The 22929-nt window shown below is 48.5% G+C and overlaps 1 protein-coding gene across 1 annotated transcript in view; it reads right to left on the reverse strand.

Annotated features, from left to right (window-relative positions):
- The window catches only part of TIPE3 (TNF alpha induced protein 8 like 3), a 36180-nt gene extending 18411 nt beyond the window's left edge, over positions 1-17769 (reverse strand). The window contains exon 1 of the mRNA XM_014780717.2: positions 17498-17769. Coding sequence (XP_014636203.1) covers positions 17498-17549 — 52 coding nt within the window. The 5' untranslated portion in view covers positions 17550-17769. The remainder of the gene's footprint in view (positions 1-17497) is intronic.
- Between the last annotated feature and the right edge of the window lie 5160 nt (positions 17770-22929).

Here is a 22929-nt window from a genome sequence, read left to right on the forward strand (position 1 = left end):
TAATACCCCTGACGTATATTCTGTAATAATTGGTTTTTGTTCATGGATTTGAGATCTGAGACATGGGTCAAGCCACATTTTGGATATCCACTGTTGCCACGGTCAATATGTGGCACAGTGGAATGACAGTGTTGAGGGATGCAGTTTGCAGATGGGAGGTGGGAAGGCAAAGAGCTGGCTCCCCTGCAAGGTGCCCCAAGATTGGACTCCTAAGTGCTGCAGGGACCCCTGCTCTGAGGGAACTACTCTGAGCTGGGGGAGTCCCACTCACAACACTCACAGGGAACAGTTAAACTAGCCGTGGAGACTTGCCCTCCTGGAAGTTACTCATAAATGTGTCTTTCTCTGAGGCTTTCTTTCTCAATTAAACTTTCCCCATACTTGTCTCCAAGGCAGTAAATGTCTCCAAATAAAATTATTTATACTTCATGGTAACGTAAGACAGAGCCACCAAAAGGTTTGACCGTTTCAAATCAAGTCACCGGGTGCTGTCACTCCCAGATGCTGACAATGGCTGTCCCATGGAGTCAGGATGCCAAGGCTGTGGCCAGGGAGTCGCTCCCCAAATACAAGGAAAACCCCAAATACAGGGAAAATTGGAAAGCCAGTCCCTGGTCCTATCTCTAGCCACTGAGCCCGCAGCAGGGTGTGGAGGAGAGAACCCCCAGGCCTGCCCCTGCTCACCCCCAGTGCCCTCAACTGTGTGCTATGGGCCCAGGTCTTCACTTTCCTGGTTTCTTGTCTGTTAATTGAGGGAGCTGGACGAAATGATTATGCTAATTTGTTTGATATTCTCAATTTAATAATAACTTCTTCAGAATCAGAAGTGAGTTTTAAATCCATTAAAAAACAGCCCTGGGCATCCATGAGATGTGAGCCGATGCCTGTGGGATGGATTATCAGCTTTCCTTCTCAGTCCCCTCCATCCAGCAGGCTCTCTCCCAGCTCTGCAACTGTCTGCAACCGGCATGCTCCAGCAGTGTAATGCCTCCTGCTTTTCCCTCCTGAAAAACCCGGGGCGCTGACGTTGGAGCCTCCAGCTCGCCTTTTCTGTGGCTTCTCTCCAAAATGCCTTCCCCTCCCCTGAGTTCCGGGGGCCCCTGACTCCTCCGTCAGACCTCGGCCTGTGCTCACCGCGGAGCAGGCGATCCACAGGCTCCCCCCAGGCCCTCTCCCTGTGCTGGCCTCAGGGCCCACAGACAAGCCGCAGACTGCCAGCCCCCGCAGGCCGCCTGTGCTGACGCAGCTGCGCTTGGTAGCTGTGTCCAAAACCCCAGGGCCCGCTCTTCCCGCTTGGCCTCGCACCCCTGTCGTCCCACCTCTCTGCCCCAAAGAGAAAGTGGCTCGTCCTTTCCCCAGTCTCACTGTTTTGCTCTGTGCATCTTCTCCTCAGATCTAAGCATCCCCTGCACCCTCCCTCCCACCCCTCCCCTGCACCACCCTCTATCCAGAACAAACTCCAACCTGGCTTCACTTGTTTGTTCACTGCAAGTTCCAGGAGAGGGGGGACCTGGATGGCCATGTCCACTGTGGTATCCCTGGCACATAGTAGGAGCTCAATCATAAATTTAAACCTCACAAAACCAGTGGTGGCTGGTCAGCCCAGAGAGTGAGGTCATGGGGAGAGGATGGGTTGAGAGGAGAGCCCTGGGGCTCAGGAAGAGGCTGGAGGAGGGATGGCCGCAGTAGGACAGGGGAGCTGTGGTCTTGTCCTTCCCTGGTTTCACCCCAAACTCAACGGCAACTGCTCTCGCCAAGGTCACCCAGTGTCCTTCTAATTGTCCCTGAGGAGTGTTTGGAAACAAGGGAGGACATTTTTGTTGTCACAGCACGTGAGTGGAGGGTTCTACAGGCATTAGTGGGTGGGGCCAGATATGCTAACTATTCTGTAATTTCTGGACAGGGAATGCTAATGGCACCCCCAAGACACACCTCAGTCCCTGGCTTACCCGAACTCTAGTAGCATGGGACCCACTCCCGGTCCTTCTCAGCCTCTCCAGGGCTCCTTTTCCTCTGTCCCTGCCTGAAGCCTGGCTGTTCTCCTGAGTTTACTCAGGGCCCTCTTCTCTCTTGCCACACACCTCCCCGAGTGTAAGATGTCACCCCTTGCCCAGGTGCTGATCCCTTCCTGATATGTCCCCCAGCCCAGAAGTCTCTCCTGAGGCTCACTGCCACATATACTACTGCTTGCCAGACCTTTCCACTTGCAGTCCCATAGACCCCTCACCTTCCGCATGTTCAAAACCTCATACATCTCCTTTCTCTAACCCCCCTGCAGTCCTCCTCCTTGTGTTATATGTGGTTCTGCTGCCCACCCAGTGTCCAGACAAGAATCTGGGGGCCATCCTTGCCTTCTTTCTCTCCCTCACCTTCCACATCTAATGAGGGAGCATCAAATTGTAGATTCAGCTTCCTTAATATCTTTAAATGCATCTGCCTTTCTCTGCCCCAATGACACCACCTTGGTTCAGACCCTCATCACTTCTCACCCAAATGGTTGTCTATCTCCTCACTCATCTCTCTGCCGCAGCTTCCATGCTGTTTTCCACACTGGGCTGAGAACTGGCTTTGATGACGTTACTCCTCTAGTGAGAACACTGACTGGCTTCCCATAACTTGGAAGACAAGTCCAGACTCTTTAGCATGGCATGCCAGGTCGCTGAGCTGACGATCTATCTTCTGCTCACCTCTCCAGCTTCATCCTCCACAAACTCTGAGCTCCTGACTCCAGGCCACATGCAAGCGTCACCCGTACCAGGCTCTGTCATGCCTGGGTCCCCTCTGTGCCTTTGTACATTCTGTCCCCCTGTACTTTGACATCTGCTCCTCCCTCACCCCACCTTCTCCAATTCTTGTTCAACCTCCAGGGCTCCACTGAAGGACTTCCGACCTCTGAGCACTTTTCTCTGCAATCACCTTTCCTTCTAGTACATTCTTATCACCGTGTAGCGCAAGCATCCATTAGCTGGATGAGTGACTTTGTATCCCACCAGTCTGCGAACTCCTTGAGGGCAGGAATCATGGTTTGTTCATCCTGGCAACTCAAGCAAGGGGTTGAAACCCAGAGAATGTTCATGGCATGAATGAATCGCTATCAGTCTTGACATTTTATTGAAATGCATTCACACTCATGTCAGGAACAATAACGATGATCAGAGCTAGCATGGCCTTGGGACTGAAGCCTGCTTCCTCCACCTATGGGCCTAAGGTACCCCCGACTATACCCCTTCCCCACTTGGGCATGGTCATCAGACACCACTCTGATGGGCTGACCAGTCACTTTTCTTTTTCGAAAAGTTTTATTGTTTAAAAAAATCTATTTTCAAAGTAATAGAGGTACGTTATTTTAAGTCAAGTCATTCTGTAAGGCTTATAACAAAATGCAGCATCCTCTGGCCCACTTCGGATGCTGGCATTTCAGAGGCAAAATACTTTAAACTATTTTAGCTGTTTCAACTAATAATTACCTGTCTATATTTAAGTTACATGCTTATACTGTTCTTGATTTTATTTGCTTTTAACTTCTTATTATGGAAGCTCAGAATTTAGCTCTCTTCTCCATTTCTCCTTCCACCTTCCAATTTGGTTCGATTTTAATATTTGGTTAAATCAAACTTCAGCGATTACATTACTATGATTTAGATATCATTCATCGCTGAGTCATGTATGTTCTATCACTTCCATGACTGCATTTCCTTTCTTATTCATCTTGTTTCCCCTGGGAATTGAACACCACCTGGTTCTCCCTTTGGTTAGTTTTCTATCTAGCTAGCACTAATTCACACCCAAAGTTCCCAGCAGAATATAAAGTTCTTCTCAATAAGTTCAAACACATCAATGAATCTGCCACTTCACTCTTCTTTCTTGGAGACACCTCTGGGAGCACTCGGGGCCCTGGCTCAAGTCTGGGTGCACTTCCCTCTTAGCCTGCTCCAGACTGTCTTTCTGGTTTTCCCTTCATCCTCCATCCCTTCTCTCCTGGTGCTCGGCTCTCACGGCCGTCCTCCTTCTTTATCCCCATTTCAGTGGAACACCTTGTCTAGCACAGGCATCAGCAACTACCTTAAAGAGCCAGAGAATAAAGGGCCAAAAGGCAAAATAGATCAAGGTACTTCTATAAACATTTACAATGTAACCATTAAAAAAAGTAAAAATGCTCTTAGCTCAGGGCCATACAAAAACAGGTGGCAGGCCGGACTTGGCCTGGGGGCCCCAGTCCCCAGACCCCTGATCCAGCAGCTCCTTGAGGAAGGGACCATGGTAGGTAATTTTTTTTTGAGATCTAACGTGTCTTACAATGACTTTCTTCCACCCGCACACTTGATTGATAGTTTGACTGGGCTCAGAACTCTACATTGGAAATCATTTACCTTGAGAATTCAAAGGCATTGCGCCACTGTTGCTTAGCTCTTGGCGTTGCTGTTTAGAAAACTGGTACATTGGTAAGGGCCTGGTTTTTCTCTCTGGAAGCTTTTAAGATCTTTGCTTCATGACCAGTCTCCAATCACAGCCACAGGTCTCAGAGTTTCTACTGCTTTAGTCCCCCAGCGCCCAGGAGGGCTTGTCAGGTGGGTGGGGTCAAGGCAGAGAAAGTGGAGAGGAGCATCCGGGTGGGAGAGGCTGCAGGGAAGGGAAGCATCAAGGACAAGGCAGAGATCTGGGGCGAGGGAGACAGGGTGGAAGGGAGAAGTGAAGAAGAGGACTTATTTCTGGGGTGGAGGTGAGAGGTCAGTAGGCCCCTGCTGGGGAGCCAGCTTTTCTCAAAGTTTTGGACTCTTTAAGGTTAGGGGGCCTACCCTCTAGGTGGAGAGGCCCAAGCTAGGGCAGCCATGACTGACAAACCCACTGCAGGCCACGTGACTCTCAAGAGAATGGGCCTGTCCTATGGCCCCCTGCCCCCTCTGGCTTCGCTGCCACAAAACGCGATGTCCTGACGACCGGACCAGCTGCTCTTAGTCGTTGCCCGGCCTCCATCCTGCCTGTAGCACAGTCACAGCCCCTAGCTACCATCAACTTTCACCCCGCTTCAGACTTTGCTCAGATCTCAGCCACTCTCACTGGGTTATGATAATTTGGCAGAGTTATTTTTATGTGGAGATGTATTTTTTTTTAAATGTAACAAATAAACAAAAAACCAAGGATGGTTAGAACCAGACTTCTTCACCCCAACCGTAAGCCTTAGCCATTACTGACCTCTCTTCTGGGGTGAAGAGAAAGCTGAGGTGGGGGTGTTTGGTGACAGCTGTCTGAAGATAACTCCTGGGTGCTTACTACACTGGCTGGTCTTAGGATATGCCATCCACCATTCTTAGCATCAATGCCTGCTTTCTCTAAGAATTCACTCCTATTTCTACCATTGTGCCTCTCGTGTTCTCTGATGTCTTCTCTAAAAATCACAGAGGTCATATTCACTTACCTGCAATTAATAAGGAGATATGACTGCTATTATCAATAAGGGAAATGATAGTGCTTTCCACTCAAAAACTAAGGAAAGTAATTTTTTTTAATGGAAGGAGGAATTTTCTAGAAGGGTGAAAATGCATAGTCAATATAAAATTTTATAACTGAAAAGGGGTAAAAATAATCACTTTTTATAATATAAACCAACAAAGTAAGAATAGTCAAAATCCTGGCTTCTGGGGAATACCAATCATTAAAGGTGATTGGGGCTAATTTAAAGCTGGGTTAAAAACTCTAAGTGTGAATCTAAAGGGTGAGCACTTCTGTTTCCTACAAGCTCCCTGCCTGGGCTACCCCTGTTTGGTGGACTGGAATAGAGTGGGGCGGAGACAGGGAGTCAGTGAATACTGGAGCCATGATATGATCTCTTACTTTCAGCTCCAAGATGCACAAGAAATCCTCAATTAAATTTCCGTCTAATTCCTTCAGAAATGGATACACATTATATTTAATATCATTTAACTCCTCAATAATGATTTTTTTTAGAATGGCAGACCAACGGTGATGGTGGCAGACGAATAATTCCTAAAAGCTAATAATCCTATTATAACAGAATTTTAAATGCCCTTATTTTTTTTCTAGTTGTAAAAATAATAAAGACCCAAAATCGATATGTAAATGAAAAAGCAGAAAGTGAGGGTCACTCATATTCAGGATGGGGTCAGGGACAGAGACAGGTCACGGAGGGAGTGAGGGTCAGGGCTGCCAGCTGCACACACTCTGGTCAGCGAGCCACTGCAAGGCCGCGTCCGAGACAGCCGAGCTGGCTGAGTCAGCAAGCTCACCCAGCAGGTCCGTCTGGCCTGCGAGGCTCTGGTGCCCTTGGCCGGTCTGTCGGCCTCAAATCTACAAGCTCCTTACCCACCTGACTGTCTACACTTTCTCTCCAAGGTATGAGGGCCCACAAGGGCCAGGCCAGGCGGGCTCCGAGGGGAGGGTGTGATGCGGTGGAGGCTCCAGAGAGAGCGGAGAGTGGACGCCCGCCAGTGGGTGAGCAGGAAGAGGGCTGAGGAGAGAAGCCTGGATTACGCCCCCACCAGGGGGCCAGGAGGAGTCACGAGAGAGGACCGGTCTGAGGGGGCCCAGGATCACGGGGAACTGAGGGAAGGAGTCAAGGAAGAGGACAGAGGGACCTGGGAGAAAACTGCAAGAAAGTCAGAAGGATGAGCAGTGGAACAGCCCACTGGATCTCACTTGGTTGTTGTTTTTAAAATAACATTTCCTGCTGAGAGCTATATATACTCATTGAGGAAAAATCTGGAAGGAAAGTACGAAGAAGGAAATTAAAATCACCTGTAAACTCATCACGTAGAGTGGTTAATTTTGTTCCAGCATCACAAAAAAATTTCTTACAAGTGTTTGTCTGTGAATGTGAGGGGATTTCTCCCCCTTCTCTATATAAAAAGGGGTGTAAGTAGATGTATGTCTAGGGGTGTGTGTGTGTGCATATATACAAACAAATAAATGTATAAAATTGAGATCATAGATTATTAAGCTTTCTTTACACGTTATAATGCAAACATTTCCCTATATCATTATATGTTCTTTGAATTAATTTTTCTTAAAAGTTGCATAAGATTACACTGTGTGGAAATATCATTATGTATTTAATCATTCAATAAATATTTGACTGCATATTTAAATTGTTTGTTTGGGTTGGATATCTAGGTTTGTTCCCCACACCCCCTCTCCCCAACCTTGAGCAGTTTTAAATAGTGGAAATCTGCCACTTACTTTGTGATCTGGGGTTATTTAACCTCTCTGAATCTGTTTCTTCATCTGTAAACTGAGGCTAATACCTGCTGTATCTGTGTCCTGGTTTTGCTAGGGTATTTCATTGTTATGACTTCACCGTTGTTTAACTTGGAATGACTTGGTGGCTGGTGAGGCCACCAGAGGAGTCGGGAAAAGGTAAGGGAAAGGTAATGGCCTGAGTGTGGAGGTGTTGAGTTGAGATATCTCCTGGACAGTGAGGAGGAGAGGCCCGGAGGCCTTTAAAAGGCAGGATTCTTCCTCAGGCGAGAGAACTGGGTAGACCACAGCTTTGGTTTTCCTTAGCTTCGTGCTGTAAGAATGGATGGTCTTTTCCAAGTGCAAGTGTATTGTCAGAGAAGAACAAGGCCAAGGGCTCAGCCTCAGGAGACACAGGTAGGAAAAGGTATTAATGAGGGTGCAGGAGGGGCACTGGAGGAAGGGTGCAGGGAAACCAGGATTATACACCATCAGAGAAGTTAAAGGGAAAAAAAGTCAAGAAAATTAAGGTATATTGCCCATTATATACTGCTCTGGGCTCTCTAGAAGTTGTCTCTGTATTCACTTAGTTCTGCCTGCCTTGTTTGACTGAGACTGAATCACTGATTGGTGAAGTTAAATCCTAAGGGTAGAGAGGCTAACACAGATGAACACATTTCCCTGTTTCCTTACAAAAACAAGAGATCGATCTAAACAAAGATAAAACATAATTGGAGAACTGGAGGCCAATAAATTTATTCCTGAAGCTGGGAGCTATTAAACTCAAAGTAAATTAACCTTTGCAATTCTCATAGGCATCTGTAAAACCTACCAAATACCTCTCAGGAATTAAAAAAAAAGTAAAAACCTTCTGAGGGCTCCATGTAGGGCTCTCCTGAAAAAGAGGAGCAGGCCTGGTTTAGGCCTGTGGTGGGCTGACCTCTGGGCAGATGTGTCCCAGAGGGAGAAACCTCAGGAGATGAAAAGGAGGGGAGGGGAGGCGGCAGCAAGGACACAGTGGAAGGTGTCGGAAGGAAACAGAGCAGGGGTCCTTTTGATATCCCAACACCCAGAATAACTCTGATCCTTTTTCTTAAATTACATACGTTTTGGGGGAAGGACAGCCATAGGATCTGGCTTCCGGTTCTGGGGCCCATTTCAGAAGGGGAGCTCTTGTTCTCTTATATAGCAACCCTCCCCGCTGCCCTCCCCCAGTAAAGCTCTCTTACACCTTTTCAGGATTGCTTTTGGACTGCACTCTTTCCTTTGGAAAAGCACGTCTTTTCTTAGGGCTCAATCTAATTTTCCTCTTTGTACTGTTTTCACATATTCCACCATGAGCTTGCATTCCTTTGGTCAGAAAATATTGTTACTAAAAAGCAACAAGAGACAGCACTAGAAACCCAAACCCGAATCGTCTAGCTCTGAATGTAAAGTTCTCGTCACTGTGCTACAGTCTCATTTTTGAGTTTTCTCTCGCCCTCGAATCCAACTGGTCACCATGTCCTAGGAATTCTATATCTGAAATGCTTCTAAATGCTGGAGTGGAAAAAAATGTCCTAGCACCCAGCTTAAGTACACTCGGATGAAGAGATGTTTGTCTTCGGCACCTCTCTGGACTCTTTTCAGCCCTTCTCTCTTCTCAGTGTTTGTCACATTCCCCAGCCACCAGGTCCCCACGACCCTGCAGATGTGCGTGGCTGCAGGGTCTTTCCAGGACCTTCTCTCCCTGGCAGCAGCTCTCCCCATCTTCCCTCCCAACCTTCATCAGCCCCTGTTCTGGAACCCAGGCCAGCCTCCCTGCCCACGTGTTTTTGGGCGAATGCAGGTAATGTCTGCAGCTTAAAACAGGGCCTTCAGGAGATGTCATGTTCTAACCTAACAGAAAGAGCCTAACGGAGGAACCTAACGGTCAGGCATCTGGGTCCCATGGGAGCTGGTGGGGGATGCAAAGGACGGATGGCAGCATCCATTGACCTACCTACATAGCCTACCTGGTACAAGAGCAGAGTTTCTGGAGTTAGACTGGCTTCATATCCATATCCATTGATAAGCTGCACAACCCTGAGCAAGTTACCTAAGCTCTCTGTGCCTCAGTTTCCTGGTCTCTAAAATGGGGCTATTTATAGTACCTAGCCCACAGGCTAGTATAAGGGCTAAACACCATAGAAACAGTCAACCCTGTCCCAAATACATTGTATGTGCTTAATTAATATAAAATAAATAAGTAAAAATCAAAAACATCACTATCATTTTACATTCAGTACTAACCCTCTGGGGCTGGACTTTGGCTGGCAAAGACCATCCCCATAGTTTCTCATCTTGTTTGATATTTGCCACAACTTCTTAAACCCTACTTTCTCTCACCCTGGAACCCCAATCCCAGTCTTCTCTCCCTGCCTTTCTCCATGTTATCCCAAGGAAACCAAGGAACCAGACTCAAACATGGTAGGACAGAGCTGCGGCAGAGGCCTGCCCTGCAGATGGCCCCCATCACCTCCGTCCCATAGTCTACGCCAAAATATCTCTTTACCTTCCCAGCATAACCCACAGGCCCCAAATCAGGAAGGCGGGACGTGTGCTCACCAGCGAAGCCCTTATAGAATTTCCTCCCGCACGTGAAATTGGATGCCTCTACCATAAAAGTATCAACTAGGAGTCTCCATAAAACTACGTATCACCAAAATGCTTCCTTTCTGGGCGAGGACACTTTCACAGAAAGCATATTTTACTTTTAAGAAGAGAACCTAGAAGCTAGTGAATGCTCATGTGGTTTTTCAACAGTTTAAACCAATATTTGGACACCACCAAAGCGTCTCATTTTTTTCCTGGAGAACTGCGTTACAAAATACTGGTTTCTATTAGGGTGTGTCTAGCACTTTCTGTGCCGTCAAGCCTTCCATTTTTATAGTCTGCACACTAGTAGATTTTCCATGAACAGGCTCAAATTTATTCCCAGGCGATGATGTTTAGGAAACCCAATATGAACGTGAAGATTGTTCTAAAGCAGCCTCAGGATTTGTCCCATGAAGTTGCCTAAAAAGAGCATTTCTGATGTATAAAAAAATACTATTTTTTTTTGGCATGCCTTAATGCACGTTGGGGAAAAGGGTATTTACTCTCCTCACATGTTTTCTTGAATTGGGTTGTTACAGGAAACTTATTTTTAAATTCTTCTTCTCTATCCTTTATTTCTATACTTGTACAGAATACAGCCCAAACACCCACCTACACAGGCATTTTACATAAAGGGTTTGAAGCTAAGTGACTGAAAAACAGAACAAAATTATGTTTATAGTGTCTTTATAAAGATTTACATGTAAATTCAAACAGGAGCCAATGGAAACTGGAGGAAAATGAACCAGTTAGAGAAAAGTGCTAATGGAAAGTCGGACTAGAATGTGGTTTTGCTGACAAATAAAAAAGCAGGTGCCATATTTTTATTTTTAAAGAAAATAACAGAGGAAAGAGAGCTTTATATTTACATACTCATACACATTCTCATTCCATCTCCAGAAACGCACATGTTGGCTACAACCACCACCACACCCAATTCTACGTTTTGCGTACGACAGCCCTCTTCTTCCATTAGCCCTCTAAGGGGGCTCCCATTGGGCCAGGCAAGGCTCCTCACAGGCTCCTTGCATTGCCATCTTCTGTTTCCCCTTGCTGTTTCTTCTTCCCCATCTAAATCCTTCACTCCTTCAATGCTATCCTTAAGGCCCATCTCTTCCATAAAGCCTTCCCACCAGAACTCTAAACCACGATACCCCATGTTCCAAATCTAACACTTTTTATTGCTGATGCTACCCAGTCTGGCAGATTCAGTTTGGGGTGGGTGTTTTCTCTCCCTACCATGGCTGCAAGCCTCTTGAAGGCAGGGCCACACTGAATTCCATTTCTGTATGCTACCATAGCACCCTGCACCACTCTGAACACAAAGCAGATGATCAGCCAGCCAATACCTATTGGATTGTATGGATTGAACAGTTGGGTGGAGAGCTATGAAGTCCAGAATGGCTAATTTCATCTGGCAATTTAAATTGCCCTGATGAGGTCTAGATAAAGTTTACAGCTCAACAACCATCCCTTAAACTCTGCCAGTAGACAGGGCTGCCATCTGTAATGAAACATCCCTGAAGAGTTTTGGAGGCCACCTGTGGTGGATGCTGCGATGCACTGCCCAGGTTCCCCATCAGGAATGAAGGACCCATCACTGCACAAGCTGCTGGGAGTGCTGCCTGCACAGCCCTCTGCTGAAGGGAACAGCTTCACCCAAAGTCATACCCCATTCCTTGGGATGGCCTGCATCTAACGGTTGATCATTATATATCAGGGTCTATATAGAAAATAATCGGGATGTATGTGTATATATATATATAATGACCAGGGGATATAAAGGCCTGGCCCTCACCCCAACTCAGGCAGTTCTGAAGGGCTATTCCAGCTCCAGAGCTCGAGGCTATCGTTGGGTCTGCACTGCAGCTCAGCTTCTTGCTCTGCCCAGTCCAGCATCCCTCTCCTCCCCTTCTCTTCCCCAGGTATTGACCCCAAGAACAGTCCCAGATAAACCTGCTGCGTGCTAACCTCCATCTCAGAGTCTGCTTCCTGGGGTACCAACCTACAATGTCATCCATGCATCCTTCTATCCACGCATCCAGCCAGCCAGCTAGCAACCTAGCACTGTGTTTCGGGCACATGGGTGGTGGTGGTGGGAGGTGATACAGGTTAGCCCTTAGGGAGCTAACAGTCCAGTACAAGAGATGAGACATGTATAGGAATAACCATAAAGCACACAATGGAAAAAGGCTGGTGTCAAGAGGGAACACATAAACAGAGACGTGGCTGGGGAGTAATCCCAGGGCAAGGGTCAGGAGTCTTCATGCCCTGGCTTAGGCTGTGGCCATCGGTATATAAGTCCTATCTCCCCATCTGATCTCAAGCCCTGGAGGACAGGATGGACTGTGTCCTTATCTCTTTCCACATTCTCCCTATTTCCCAACACAGACTCCCAGACAGCACAAGAAACCTTAAAACACTGAAGCAAAACAAAACATTGAAGGAAAGCTTTGGCAGTTCCACTTTATAGGACAGGTTTCTGGCTGCCTGTCTGGCCTTTTAGTGCAGAGTTCTCAGGAGGCTCCTCAAGATGTTCATTCATTTATTATGTCCATAAAATCTCGAGAACATGAAAGCATGAGACAAGGTCCTGACCCTCAAAGCAGCTACAGCCTACTGTGTGGACGACACAGAGGCCCCGGAAAATGTCCACCAACAGGAACAAGACACGGGACTATGACTAATAGCCAAGTGGTACATTATCCCCAGGCAGTCCCTGCCCTCGGCTGGCCAGTCCATCAATCATCAATCTGTCAGTCGACGAGATTATTGAACAGCCTCCATGAGGAACCTAACAATGAGAATCAATAAACTCCAGAACCTCATGATCCCCTGAAACCAATGCCCTGGCATGATTTACTGTCTACAGGGGAAAAGTGCCTTTAAGCAAAATACTGCTAAGTGCCTGATGGGAAGAGGGGCTGGGAAGCACTGGTGGGTTGGGGAGCCCGTCTCCTGCATTTCCTTGCCCTCACCCCAACTCAACACGCCTGTCCCCTCCCCTCTCCCTCTCCTTTCACTGCTTTCGTACAATCTGTCACCAACTTCTGTTGTTTGTTTCTCTGAAACGGCATTCGCATCCTTCCTCTTCTGCCTGCCTTAGTGCTACCACCCGCTCTGATATTGTGGCCACACTCTGGTATCTGAGGCTCCAAGCCCAGGCAATGCCCGCGCTTCACATCTGCCAGACAACCCAGCTCTCAGTCGTCACATCTCTGCTCAACAATCAGCTGAATGGGGGCTCCTTAGGCAGCATCCGGACCAAGTTAAGATCCTCTTATAATTGGCCTTCCCTACACTCATCTAGTTTTATTTCCCAGTACTTCCTAGTATGCCCTCCACGCCAGTCACCTCTCTGTTTATTTGTGCCTTTGCTTACGCAGTGTCTGACTTCTAGAATGCCTTTTCTCCTCTTGGCCGCCTGTTGAATCCTACCCACTCCTGGCTACTTTGTTTACATAGACCAAGCTTAGGACCTAGGGGATGGGAAGGACAGGAAGGCAAAGTTATGGGCCTGCTGTTTTCCCACTTCTTTTATTGTCTTGAAGTTCCCCTACCGCATCCCGACTTCATCACATGGAAATGCTTTTCTGCTGTACCTACCCAGCCACAAGGATGCCCCAGCAGCTTGACTGCCCTGGACCATCTAGCTGTGGGTAGGAGGAGCTTATCTGCCTCTAGCTGGTAGACTATCTCGGTCTTACAAGCCAGAAAGGGAAAAAGCTGACACCGCTAATGTTTACCCGCTTGTTGCTTCTTGGGAAAGACTCTCAATCGCTGCCGAGTTAATACACCAAACTCTAGGATTTCTGAGGGATGGTAGGTTTGCCAAAGGAGAGACTGCCAAGTTGGGTCTCTGGAAAGAATCCAGTGTTCCATAAACCCTGCCTCTTTCCTAATCATAGAAAGAACCATAAAACAACAGAAAGGCAGAGGAGAGCTGCAGGCAGCAGAATGACACAGAAGCATCATCTTGTGCATCCTGAAAAACAGAAAATGCAGACTGAGACAAATCTCTTGCCCTCTCTTCACCCTCCTATGCAGGGAGCAGGTATTGCTTGATGAGAGCTGCACAGCAGGCACTCGGAGACCTTTGGAAAAGTCTCTTGAAAGGAGCACAGTAAAGAGTTGGTGGTCCTGGGAGATTTCCTCACTCCTCTGCCAATTTGTGACCAGGAAGGTGGCTGAAATGGGCAAAAATGGAAAGGAGGGGGCCGGCCCCGTGGCTTAGCGGTTAAGTGTGCACGCTCTGCTACTGGCGGCCCGGGTTCGGATCCCGGGCGCGCACCAACGCAGCGCTTCTCCAGCCATGCTGAGGCCGCGTCCCACATACAGCAACTAGAAGGATGTGCAACTATGACGTACAACTATCCACTGGGGCTTTGAGGAGAAAAAAAAAGGAGGAGGATTGGCAATAGATGTTAGCTCAGAGCCGGTCTTCCTCAGCAAAAAGAGGAGGATTGACATGGATGTTAGCTCAGAGCTGATCTTCCTTACACACACACAAACACACAAAAAAAACATGGAAAGGAGAAGGGTGAGTACCTCCTGTGCCTCCTGCTACCTTGAAGAGAAAAGGTTCACATGGTGGGGGTTGTTACCCCCCCTTCTTCCACTGGAAGTGGCATGAAAGTGACAAATCTCCAGGTTAGCAGGTGGACTGGGTCAGGGCTCCTCTGCTTTTTACAACTTTCCCTAGAGCTGGAGGAAAAGGCGGTGAAAGCAGTAGGTTTGAAAGTCCTCATCTTCATGCCTTGAGCGAAAGATGATGAGGATGAGAAGAGATAAATTAAAAATAACCTCCCTAAAATAAACAAACAAACAAACACACATGCAAACGCACAGAGACATACGAGAGAGACAATGAGAGAGTGAAAAGGAGAAAATTCAAAGCAAATCTCCTTAGGCAATTATATTAATGTGATAATAATGACAACAATACTAATTGTTTTACACATGCCTAGTGATTTACATCTTAAAAGCACTGGGGTACATTATTTAGCAGTACTCTTACAACAAATAATCCAATCAGGTGATAATCAAAATAGCAGCTACCTTTTACTGAATGATTACCAGGAACACTTTTCATGTGTTATTTTATTTAATCCTCACACCAGCCTTGTACTATTGTTATCCCCATTTTACAGAGGGGGAAACTGAGGTTTGGAGAGGGTAAGTAATAGGTCCATCAAGTAGAGATTGAAACTGAGGTCTCTCTGATCTCAGAGTCCAGGCTCTTGACCTTAATCAGGTCCGTTGTACAGCAGGGCTTTTTCACAAGTTCAGGAAGGGAAGGGCATTGGGGGCAAGCAGCCCTTACATCTCAACCCCCTGTGGGGTAGGTACACAACAGCCACACACATGAATACTCCAAGAGACCCCACTTACTCTGCTGTCCTCAGCTACAAACCCATCCAGCTTGCACAGATACAGGAACACAGATGAATGCCACATTCCTTATAGGGACAAAGGTCAACCCCTATGGATAACATACCTGTCATCTAACCTGTATCTGAAGCCGCAACAAGGGTTTCCATTGGACAGGACGCAGCCACAGCAAGGCAATGAATTAGCATCTAGTTTTGAAGCTTGGTCACAAAAAATACTTGAAGACTGAAAATAATGAGTGAGACTGAATGCCATTTAGCAGAATGGCTTGTGACATTCAAATAAATGTTCATCTTGTGAGATTCAAGCACATGAAGAATGAAGAAATGACAGTAAGGTGCAAACAAATGGTGACAGCTCAGGAGAGCTGGCTGCCCTGTTCTTCAGGGGACCCATCTCATCTCAGGGGTAACCTTTGCTATTAGCTGTGCAGAGGCCTTCGGACACAAACAGACTTGAAAACCTATGGGGATACTCCCAACTGGGCAGGAGGTGGGGGTGGGGAGGGGAGGCGGGAGAAATCACAAGTGCCCTTAAGAACTCCTTCCCTCCCCTTTCACCCAAGTACCAACTCTTCTGGAGAGCCTTCTCCCTCCCCCTTCTCCTCCTCCTCCCTCTTTCTCTAAGCCTCCTCCCCCTCTCCATCAGCCCGCAGAAATCTGAGAGTGGGGGCAGGGAAAGCATGTTAGATCCTGGGATTTTGAGAGAGAACAGTGTCAGTGTCAATGTCCCTCCTCCTTTTGAGCTCTGGAGATATACTCAGATACACACAAAACACCACTGAACTTTTTTAAATGATGTGAGGAGATCCACAAGCCACCTGTGAAACAAAATCTTGGTGCTTCATAGTCTCAGAAACATACAGGTAGGCAGAGGGCTCATGTTTATTAATTATATCCACAAACACCTACACAAAGCAGGGGGCCCTTGCACACGCACAGGAATCCTCATGCCGCTTTTCCTTTCTGACAGCTTCATCCCTTCCCACCCACCCAAAGGTGTTGACCACAGCCGCCCTGTGAGAGGCTGAGGGGTATGATGCAGTGGAAAGGGAGTCACTCCGCCCTCGGCGACTCCCTGGCTGTGAGACGTCGGCAAGCCACTTAGCCTCTCTGAACCTCTGTGAAATGGAGATAACCACCTGCCTAGGAGCTGTGAGGATGAAGGGGAATAATATATGTAGGCCCTTGGCACAGCGCCTGGCGCTGTCGTGCCTGGTTCCTGAGCCTGCCTTTCCTACACCCACGCCTGGGCTGATGGTGCCTCCTGTCACTTGGTCCCCACCCTCAGGACTCTGGTCTGACATTGGGAAGAATGGGGACTAGTCTGGGACCTCGAGTCGTACCAGGAGGGTCCCAGTTCTCAGGTCACAGGTCTGCCGGCCAGGGCTAGCCTTCAGGGCCGCGCGGGCGCGGGGAGCCGCGGGCACCCGGCAGGAGGGCGAGCGGCTCTCCGGTGCGTGGACCCGCAGGCGGCGGGCGGAGCGGGCCGGTGGAGGTGGGCAGAGCCCGGCGGTAAGTCGACCCAAGGCTGTGGGTGGCTTCCTCCTGTTGCTCAGTATCAGGGAGAGGCGGGGGAGGACATTCATTTTTCCCTAAGGAAGCATCCACCCATTGCTTTGATAACTATCGATTGTGAGAAGCCGGCGGCGCCTCTTAAAGGCGAAGCCCGTCTCCCGCGCGCCCCCGCGCCTGCGTTCCGGGACCCTCCGCCGGGCCCTCCTCCGCGGGGCCGGGCAGCGATGCGCGAAGGCTCCTGCACCGGCTCGTGTAGCAGCCTTGGGACGCGCAGCCACGACCTGTGGTTTGACCCCTGGTCGTCCACCTGCGGGTCTTTCCTTCCCTGAGTCCCCTGTCACGTCCTCGTGAACAGGGTCACCTGTTCCGCAGCATCCCGGGCGCCCCGGGTTCGAGGACGAGGCTGGCGCTCGGAAAGTTATTTCAAAAGGCAGACGTGTTGCAACCCTCGCTGCAGCAGACTACAGGACGCGGATCTCCCGAACCCTTCCCCGCCCCCACCCGGCCCGGGCGACCCGAGCCCGCAGCAGGAGCCCGGCAGCGCTGAGAGCCAGCCGCAGACGCACCTCCTCTCCCTCCCGCGCGCCCAAGTGCAACGGAGGAGAAAGCCCCGAAGCAAACTCGCGGCGCGGAGCAGTCCCCAGTCCCGGCCAGGAAGGGATCGGGCTGCTGGGGATCGGCCTCCCGCCTGGCAGCTCCGAGAAATACTCGCGATTTCCTGCCCCGGCCTCCCCTCCTCCCGGCCCAGCCCTCCCAGCCGGGCGTCCGCAGCCCCTCGGTACCTGAGGCGGTCCCGGGCTCGCCCTCGCTCTGCTCGCCGGAATCCGAATCCATGCTGCGGGCTGCTGGCCGGGCGTCCGCAGCTGCCCACCGCCCGTCTGCGGGGCGCTCGGGTCGGCGTCCGGGCTGGAGCTGCCGCGGCGCACTCGGTGCCGACAGCCGGGCGGCAGCAGCCCGGGCGGCGCGGGCTGGGCAGCGCGCGGCGGCCGCGGCCAGGGGGCGGCTCCGCAGAGGCGAGCGCCGCCCGCGCCCCGCTCCCCGCGCCCGCCGGCCGGTGCCTGCGCGCGAGGCGAGCGCGGGGCGGAGGGTGGGGCGCGCCGGGAGAGAGCGGGGAGGAGGCAGGGGAGGCGCGAGCTGGGAGGAGCGGGTGCGTCCCGCGTCCCGCGCCCCGCGCCCCCAGGGCTCCAGACTGAGGTTAAATACCCCGGGGGCGGCGCCGCTCCTCCTACCCGCGCCCCGCGCCGGCCGCCCGCAGCCTTGAACTTGCGGAGCTCAGCGAGGTCGTGGGCGTCGGCGAGGCCCCTTCCCTTGCGTGTGGCCAAGTCTGGAGGATTCTTAGGCGAAAAAGCGCCTCTATCGAAGTAGGAAAAGGAGAGGCTCCCAGTGGGAGTCCTGGGGCTGCCGGAGTTCGAGTCCGACTCCACCAGTCCGAGACCTTGGGCGAGTGACAGACCCTCTGTGTTTCCTCACTTGGAAAATGGAGAAAATGAGAGTCCCCTTTTGTGTGGAATGTTGTGGGGGAGTCAGGTAACGCCTGTGAGGGGCCAAGAGCAGGGCCTGGCACCTAGCGAGGAAGTAAACACCACCCGGCAGATAATGCTAACTCTGGCAGTTCTTCTCCTGGCGCGGGCGGGGCGGGTTGGGCAAGCGCGGTGGAGCCGGTTCCGAGGGCTCGGAGCCCTAGCTCGCATCGAGGGCAGGACCCGCCCTGCCAGTCGAGGAGCCCGGCCACGTGAGGCCCCCACTGGAGAGGCAAGAATTGATTTTAAAACCTTTTCTTTGTCTGTAACGTAGAGCGCTAAACTTCCTCAATATCCCCCTACCTTCCACTTCCTAAAAAAAGAATTTGTAAATTTATTTAGTAAGTAAGAGACTAAACTAGGGGGCAGGAGCAGTCAGACCGCAGGAGATCCTTTGTTGTTAATTCTTGATTATCTACACAGTCTTATTGTCTCCCTGAATTATCAGCTCCAACACTTAACCTCAGGCCGGCTTTGCTGCATATAAAGTGCACACAGAGAATGCAGACTAACTTTATTGACCTGAGCAAAATGAAATCAGGAAGAGAAAGTCTACTAAAAAGTGCCATTTATTGTTTCCTATGTGCACTCGTTTAATCTGTACGATGACCCAATGAAGAATTTAGGTCGAACAATTTGAAAATGCTTTTTTGGAGGTTAAAAATGGTTGGAAGTTGGCAATTTCATAGAATTCAACCTATATGTACTGTTGTCCCCATTTTATTGGTGTGGAAACTGGGTCTCAGAGTAGATAACTTTCCTGTGGTCCCAGGCCCAGCAAGTGCCTGAACTGGGACTTGAAATCAGGGCTGTTTGAGGTCCAGACCTGCTCATAACCGGTAAGGTATGGTGTCACAACTGAGTTTGGCCTCTGGGCTACCTGGGTCCTGCCTCCTTCAGTGAATGGGTGGGCTTTACAGAGTGCAAATACAGCTCCACTTTGTGTTCTCAGAAAACGTTTTTTGGATGGCCAAACTCAGGGACTATAGTTGACAGAAGTTGGATGGATTTCCATGGAACAGTCAAAAGAGCCCCATACTAGATGTTTGATCTTGGGCAAATGGCTTAACCTCCTTCAGTTTCCTCATGTGTTGGCATCTCCTTCATAGGGTGGTTGTAAGGGAGTAAACGAAATAATGAGTGTGGAAGCTATTACCCAATGCTTGGCACACAGTTACTGTTTAATAAATGGAAAGAACATGAGTTCTTAGATCTAATGGATCCCATTTAGAAAAACAAAATATTTTAAAATCACATTTTTAAACAAGAAGAAAAAAGTTAACAGCAACATTTGGATAAAAGTTGATACTCAAAGAATAGCTGGGATCATTTTATAAGTTTGCCATGATAGCTTGGCAGTCTTAAGGATAAACAACGATGATAGCGTCAGAGAACAGAGCATATTGGATTGAAAAGGCATCCAGCTTCCTCTCAAGGCCAAGCCGAGATTCAACAACAGGAAATGTAAAACTTTCTCTGCTCCTTTAGCCCTCCTTTCCTGGCACTTGGTGGAAGTTTTTTTGTTTTTGTTTGTTTGTTTCAATGGGCAGGTGATATGGGTTGAAGAGCGAGGAAGACAGGAATGCCACTGAGGCATCTATGCATCACAGCCATAAAAGATCTACTGGAACTTGATCAACAGTGAACACAGTACTGGGAGCGCACGTTTAAGACACATACAAGCCCATCAGTCATTCGATCTTCACTGAGTAATGAGTACATTTCTGCAAGAGATAAAATGCTGCGAGGGGGAGGAGTGGGGGCGGTTAGGGGAGTGGCACTGGTCAAAGTGCTCCTGAAAAATCTATGAGGTGAGTTTTCAGATAAACAACACTTATGCATTTCTCTGTTCCTATATTCAGTCATAGCGTATTTCTGCAAAAGGAGGCAGACATAGAAAGAAAAATTGAATGTGAAATTAAACAATGGAGAAGAGAGATCCAAACTAAATAAGGTCTCCGTTCCAATTTCCTATGAGATGCAGTCTGTTGTCATGGGATAGCAAGACAAGGGGAAATGACTGCTGGCACGCATGTCTGTTTAATGAGGAACATTAGTGAAACATACCTTATCTGTCCTCCCAGTGTGGAAAAATCTGTATAAGAGAAGGAAGTCCTTAAAATAGTATCCCACGACCTCTGTGAAAACAGTGAAATCTGAGGTGGTGAATCTCCTTTGCAAACCCATCCTAGCATATTTCTTAAAAAAAGAAAGAGAGAAAAAGCTCTTAGAAAAGAGGAAAGGATTTCCGTAGTTCCTCTGCATATTTTTAGAAGTATGGCATCACTTCACAGACTTGAATCTAGAGTCTGAGGGTTATAAACCACTTTCCTCAATGTTTCCACTACATCTTTTCAGCCTGGCTGCTCTTCAGACCCGCGAGTTGCTAACTCTTATTGGTCATTTCTTAGCTTCAGCTAACGAAATCGTTGGCTTTTTAAGGAACTTGCCTGTCTGGTGGGAAAAACATATCTGTTTGTAAGGTGTCAAGAAACAGATAATAAAATAGATCCATTTCTGCTAACACAATAATACTCCTTTAATCTGAGCCAGTGCTATGACTCATCTGCCTGTCTCCTCCTGTGGGGTGGAAAGGAAGCTGTCTGCAAACCTTCGGCAGGCAGCCGGGACGAGCGAGGGAGTTTCCTCTGACAAGCTAGGGCTGCTGCTCTGCTTCAAAACCCCACAGGGCTCTGGAGTTGCCGTTTCTCTGGGCTGAAGTGGCCCTTGGTACTTTGAGTGAGAGGTTGGCTGGGACAGTCCCATTTTTAGTAACTTGTCTCAAGGCGGATGCTGGGATGCAAGGGAACTTCTGCCCAGAGGGGCTCTGGGCAAGTTGGACAGCGGGGTCTGAGCCGGCTTCATATCCATCTGGCAAAAAAGGTGCCAGAAGACAGCCTTGAAAGAGAGGGCTTTTCCTATTTCTTCCTGGCTAGCAAAAATAAGTTTTATTGCCCCCCCCTTATTTCAAAAGCAGTGCACATCACTGTAGAAAAATTGGAAAACACATATGAGCAAAGAAAGAAGAAAATTTAAAAATCCATTCATAATTCCACCAGTGGCAATAACTGTTAACATATCTTTTGAAAAATTTCCCTCTTTGTTGTATAACATTCTGCTTTTGTAACTTGCTTTTTCCTTTTAACAATATGTTGTGAATGTCATTCCATCTGCTCTCTGACAATATGATTCTTAATACCTGCACAGTATTCTATTGTATGGATATACCATAATGTATTTAAACAACCCTCTGCTGTTGGCCATATAGGTTGTTTCCAATTTCTGCTATAATAGACAGCATCAGTGAACATCCTCATGTCTAAATCTTTGCACATACCTTTAATCAATGTCTGTGAACCTTCAGCAGCTTCATTTGTTCTTGGGAGAGAGAAACAAGATGGAAAATTGTAGCTAACACAATAATTGCTGTATGTATCCCGAGACTTTAAGGTTATCAAGAATTTTTGTGGGCATGACCCCCTCTTGGCAGAGGGTGGGTTATTTCAGTTCATTCTTGCATTTATCAAGGATGATTGAGTCCAGAGGGGGTTCCTACGGGTTGAGGAGAGGAGTGGAAAATTTTCTTCCCATTTTCTTGTGGGCGGTGTGTCCTCTGCACAGCCCCATCCAAGTCCAGACACCTTGTGGGAGGCAGGGGGTGGATGAGGCTGGCAACTTGGGCATCAGGCTGTTCTCCCAGGTTCTTAGCTTCTGCCCTCATGAACTGCCTATGGGACAGCTTCCTGAGCAGCTAATGCAGTTAGAGTGACTCTAAAGCACTGATTCAGGGGCAGAGGGAAATGAGAAAGAGGGAGGAGGAAGAGAAAGAGGGAGAGAGAAGAAAACTCTACGGGTCCAATCTCTGTTGTGCTCTGGCCCAGCTTCCTGTGGGGCTGTTGTAAGCCTTTTAAACAGCAAGACCAGGATCATAGGTTCAGCCTGTGATTGCATATGGTGTCTGGTCCCTCTTGTAGCCGTCACTTTGGGGGCTGCAGGATATTACTGTGCTGTATTGGAGCTGTTCTTACAAGGATCCACAAGGCTCCCACCCTAAGTGACTGTTTTAGCTGTGCCCAGTGCCTTCCCAACTTCCTGGATCCTTACACAGCTCTGTGGCATGGAAGGGATCAATACTCTTCCCACAGGGGAGAAGCCGGAGTCAAGATCCACAAGGCTGAAGCAGCAACTAGAGTTCTTACAGGTTTCAGGAAGGTTGGAGAGTACCCAAAGACTGGATAGGGGCAGTATTGCCCCAGATTTCAAAAGGAAGCAAGGATTAGATTCCAGGAATAACAGATTGGTGGCATTTTTGTCACTTCTCTAGCAAAAATCTGGAACAAACAGATTTGTAAACATTTAAGAAGAAAACAGTGATCACCAGCAGCCAATATGGGTTCATTATCATGTCCCGTTAGAATGACAATGTTAACTTTCTTTAAACGGGGTCATTAGGTGTATAAATCAAGATAATTTCATTCAACTTGAATGTAGCAAGTAGGAGTTGAAAACCCTCTGTGCTTCAGGTGCAAAGTGAAGGGAACTGACTGCTACAGGTACCATAGGCTGTGATTTAAGTAAGGGATCTGATGACGTCTTGCATAATTCCCTTGCTGTTAGGTGGATCTGGAGCTGGTTGAACAACCCTACCCAGTGAGCAGTGATTCATGGTTCTGAGTTAACTTGGATGGAGGTTT

Source organism: Ceratotherium simum, chromosome 3 (assembly GCF_057802395.1).
Source record: "Ceratotherium simum simum isolate JZ-2026a chromosome 3, ASM5780239v1, whole genome shotgun sequence".
Classification (NCBI taxonomy): Eukaryota; Metazoa; Chordata; class Mammalia; order Perissodactyla; family Rhinocerotidae; genus Ceratotherium; species Ceratotherium simum.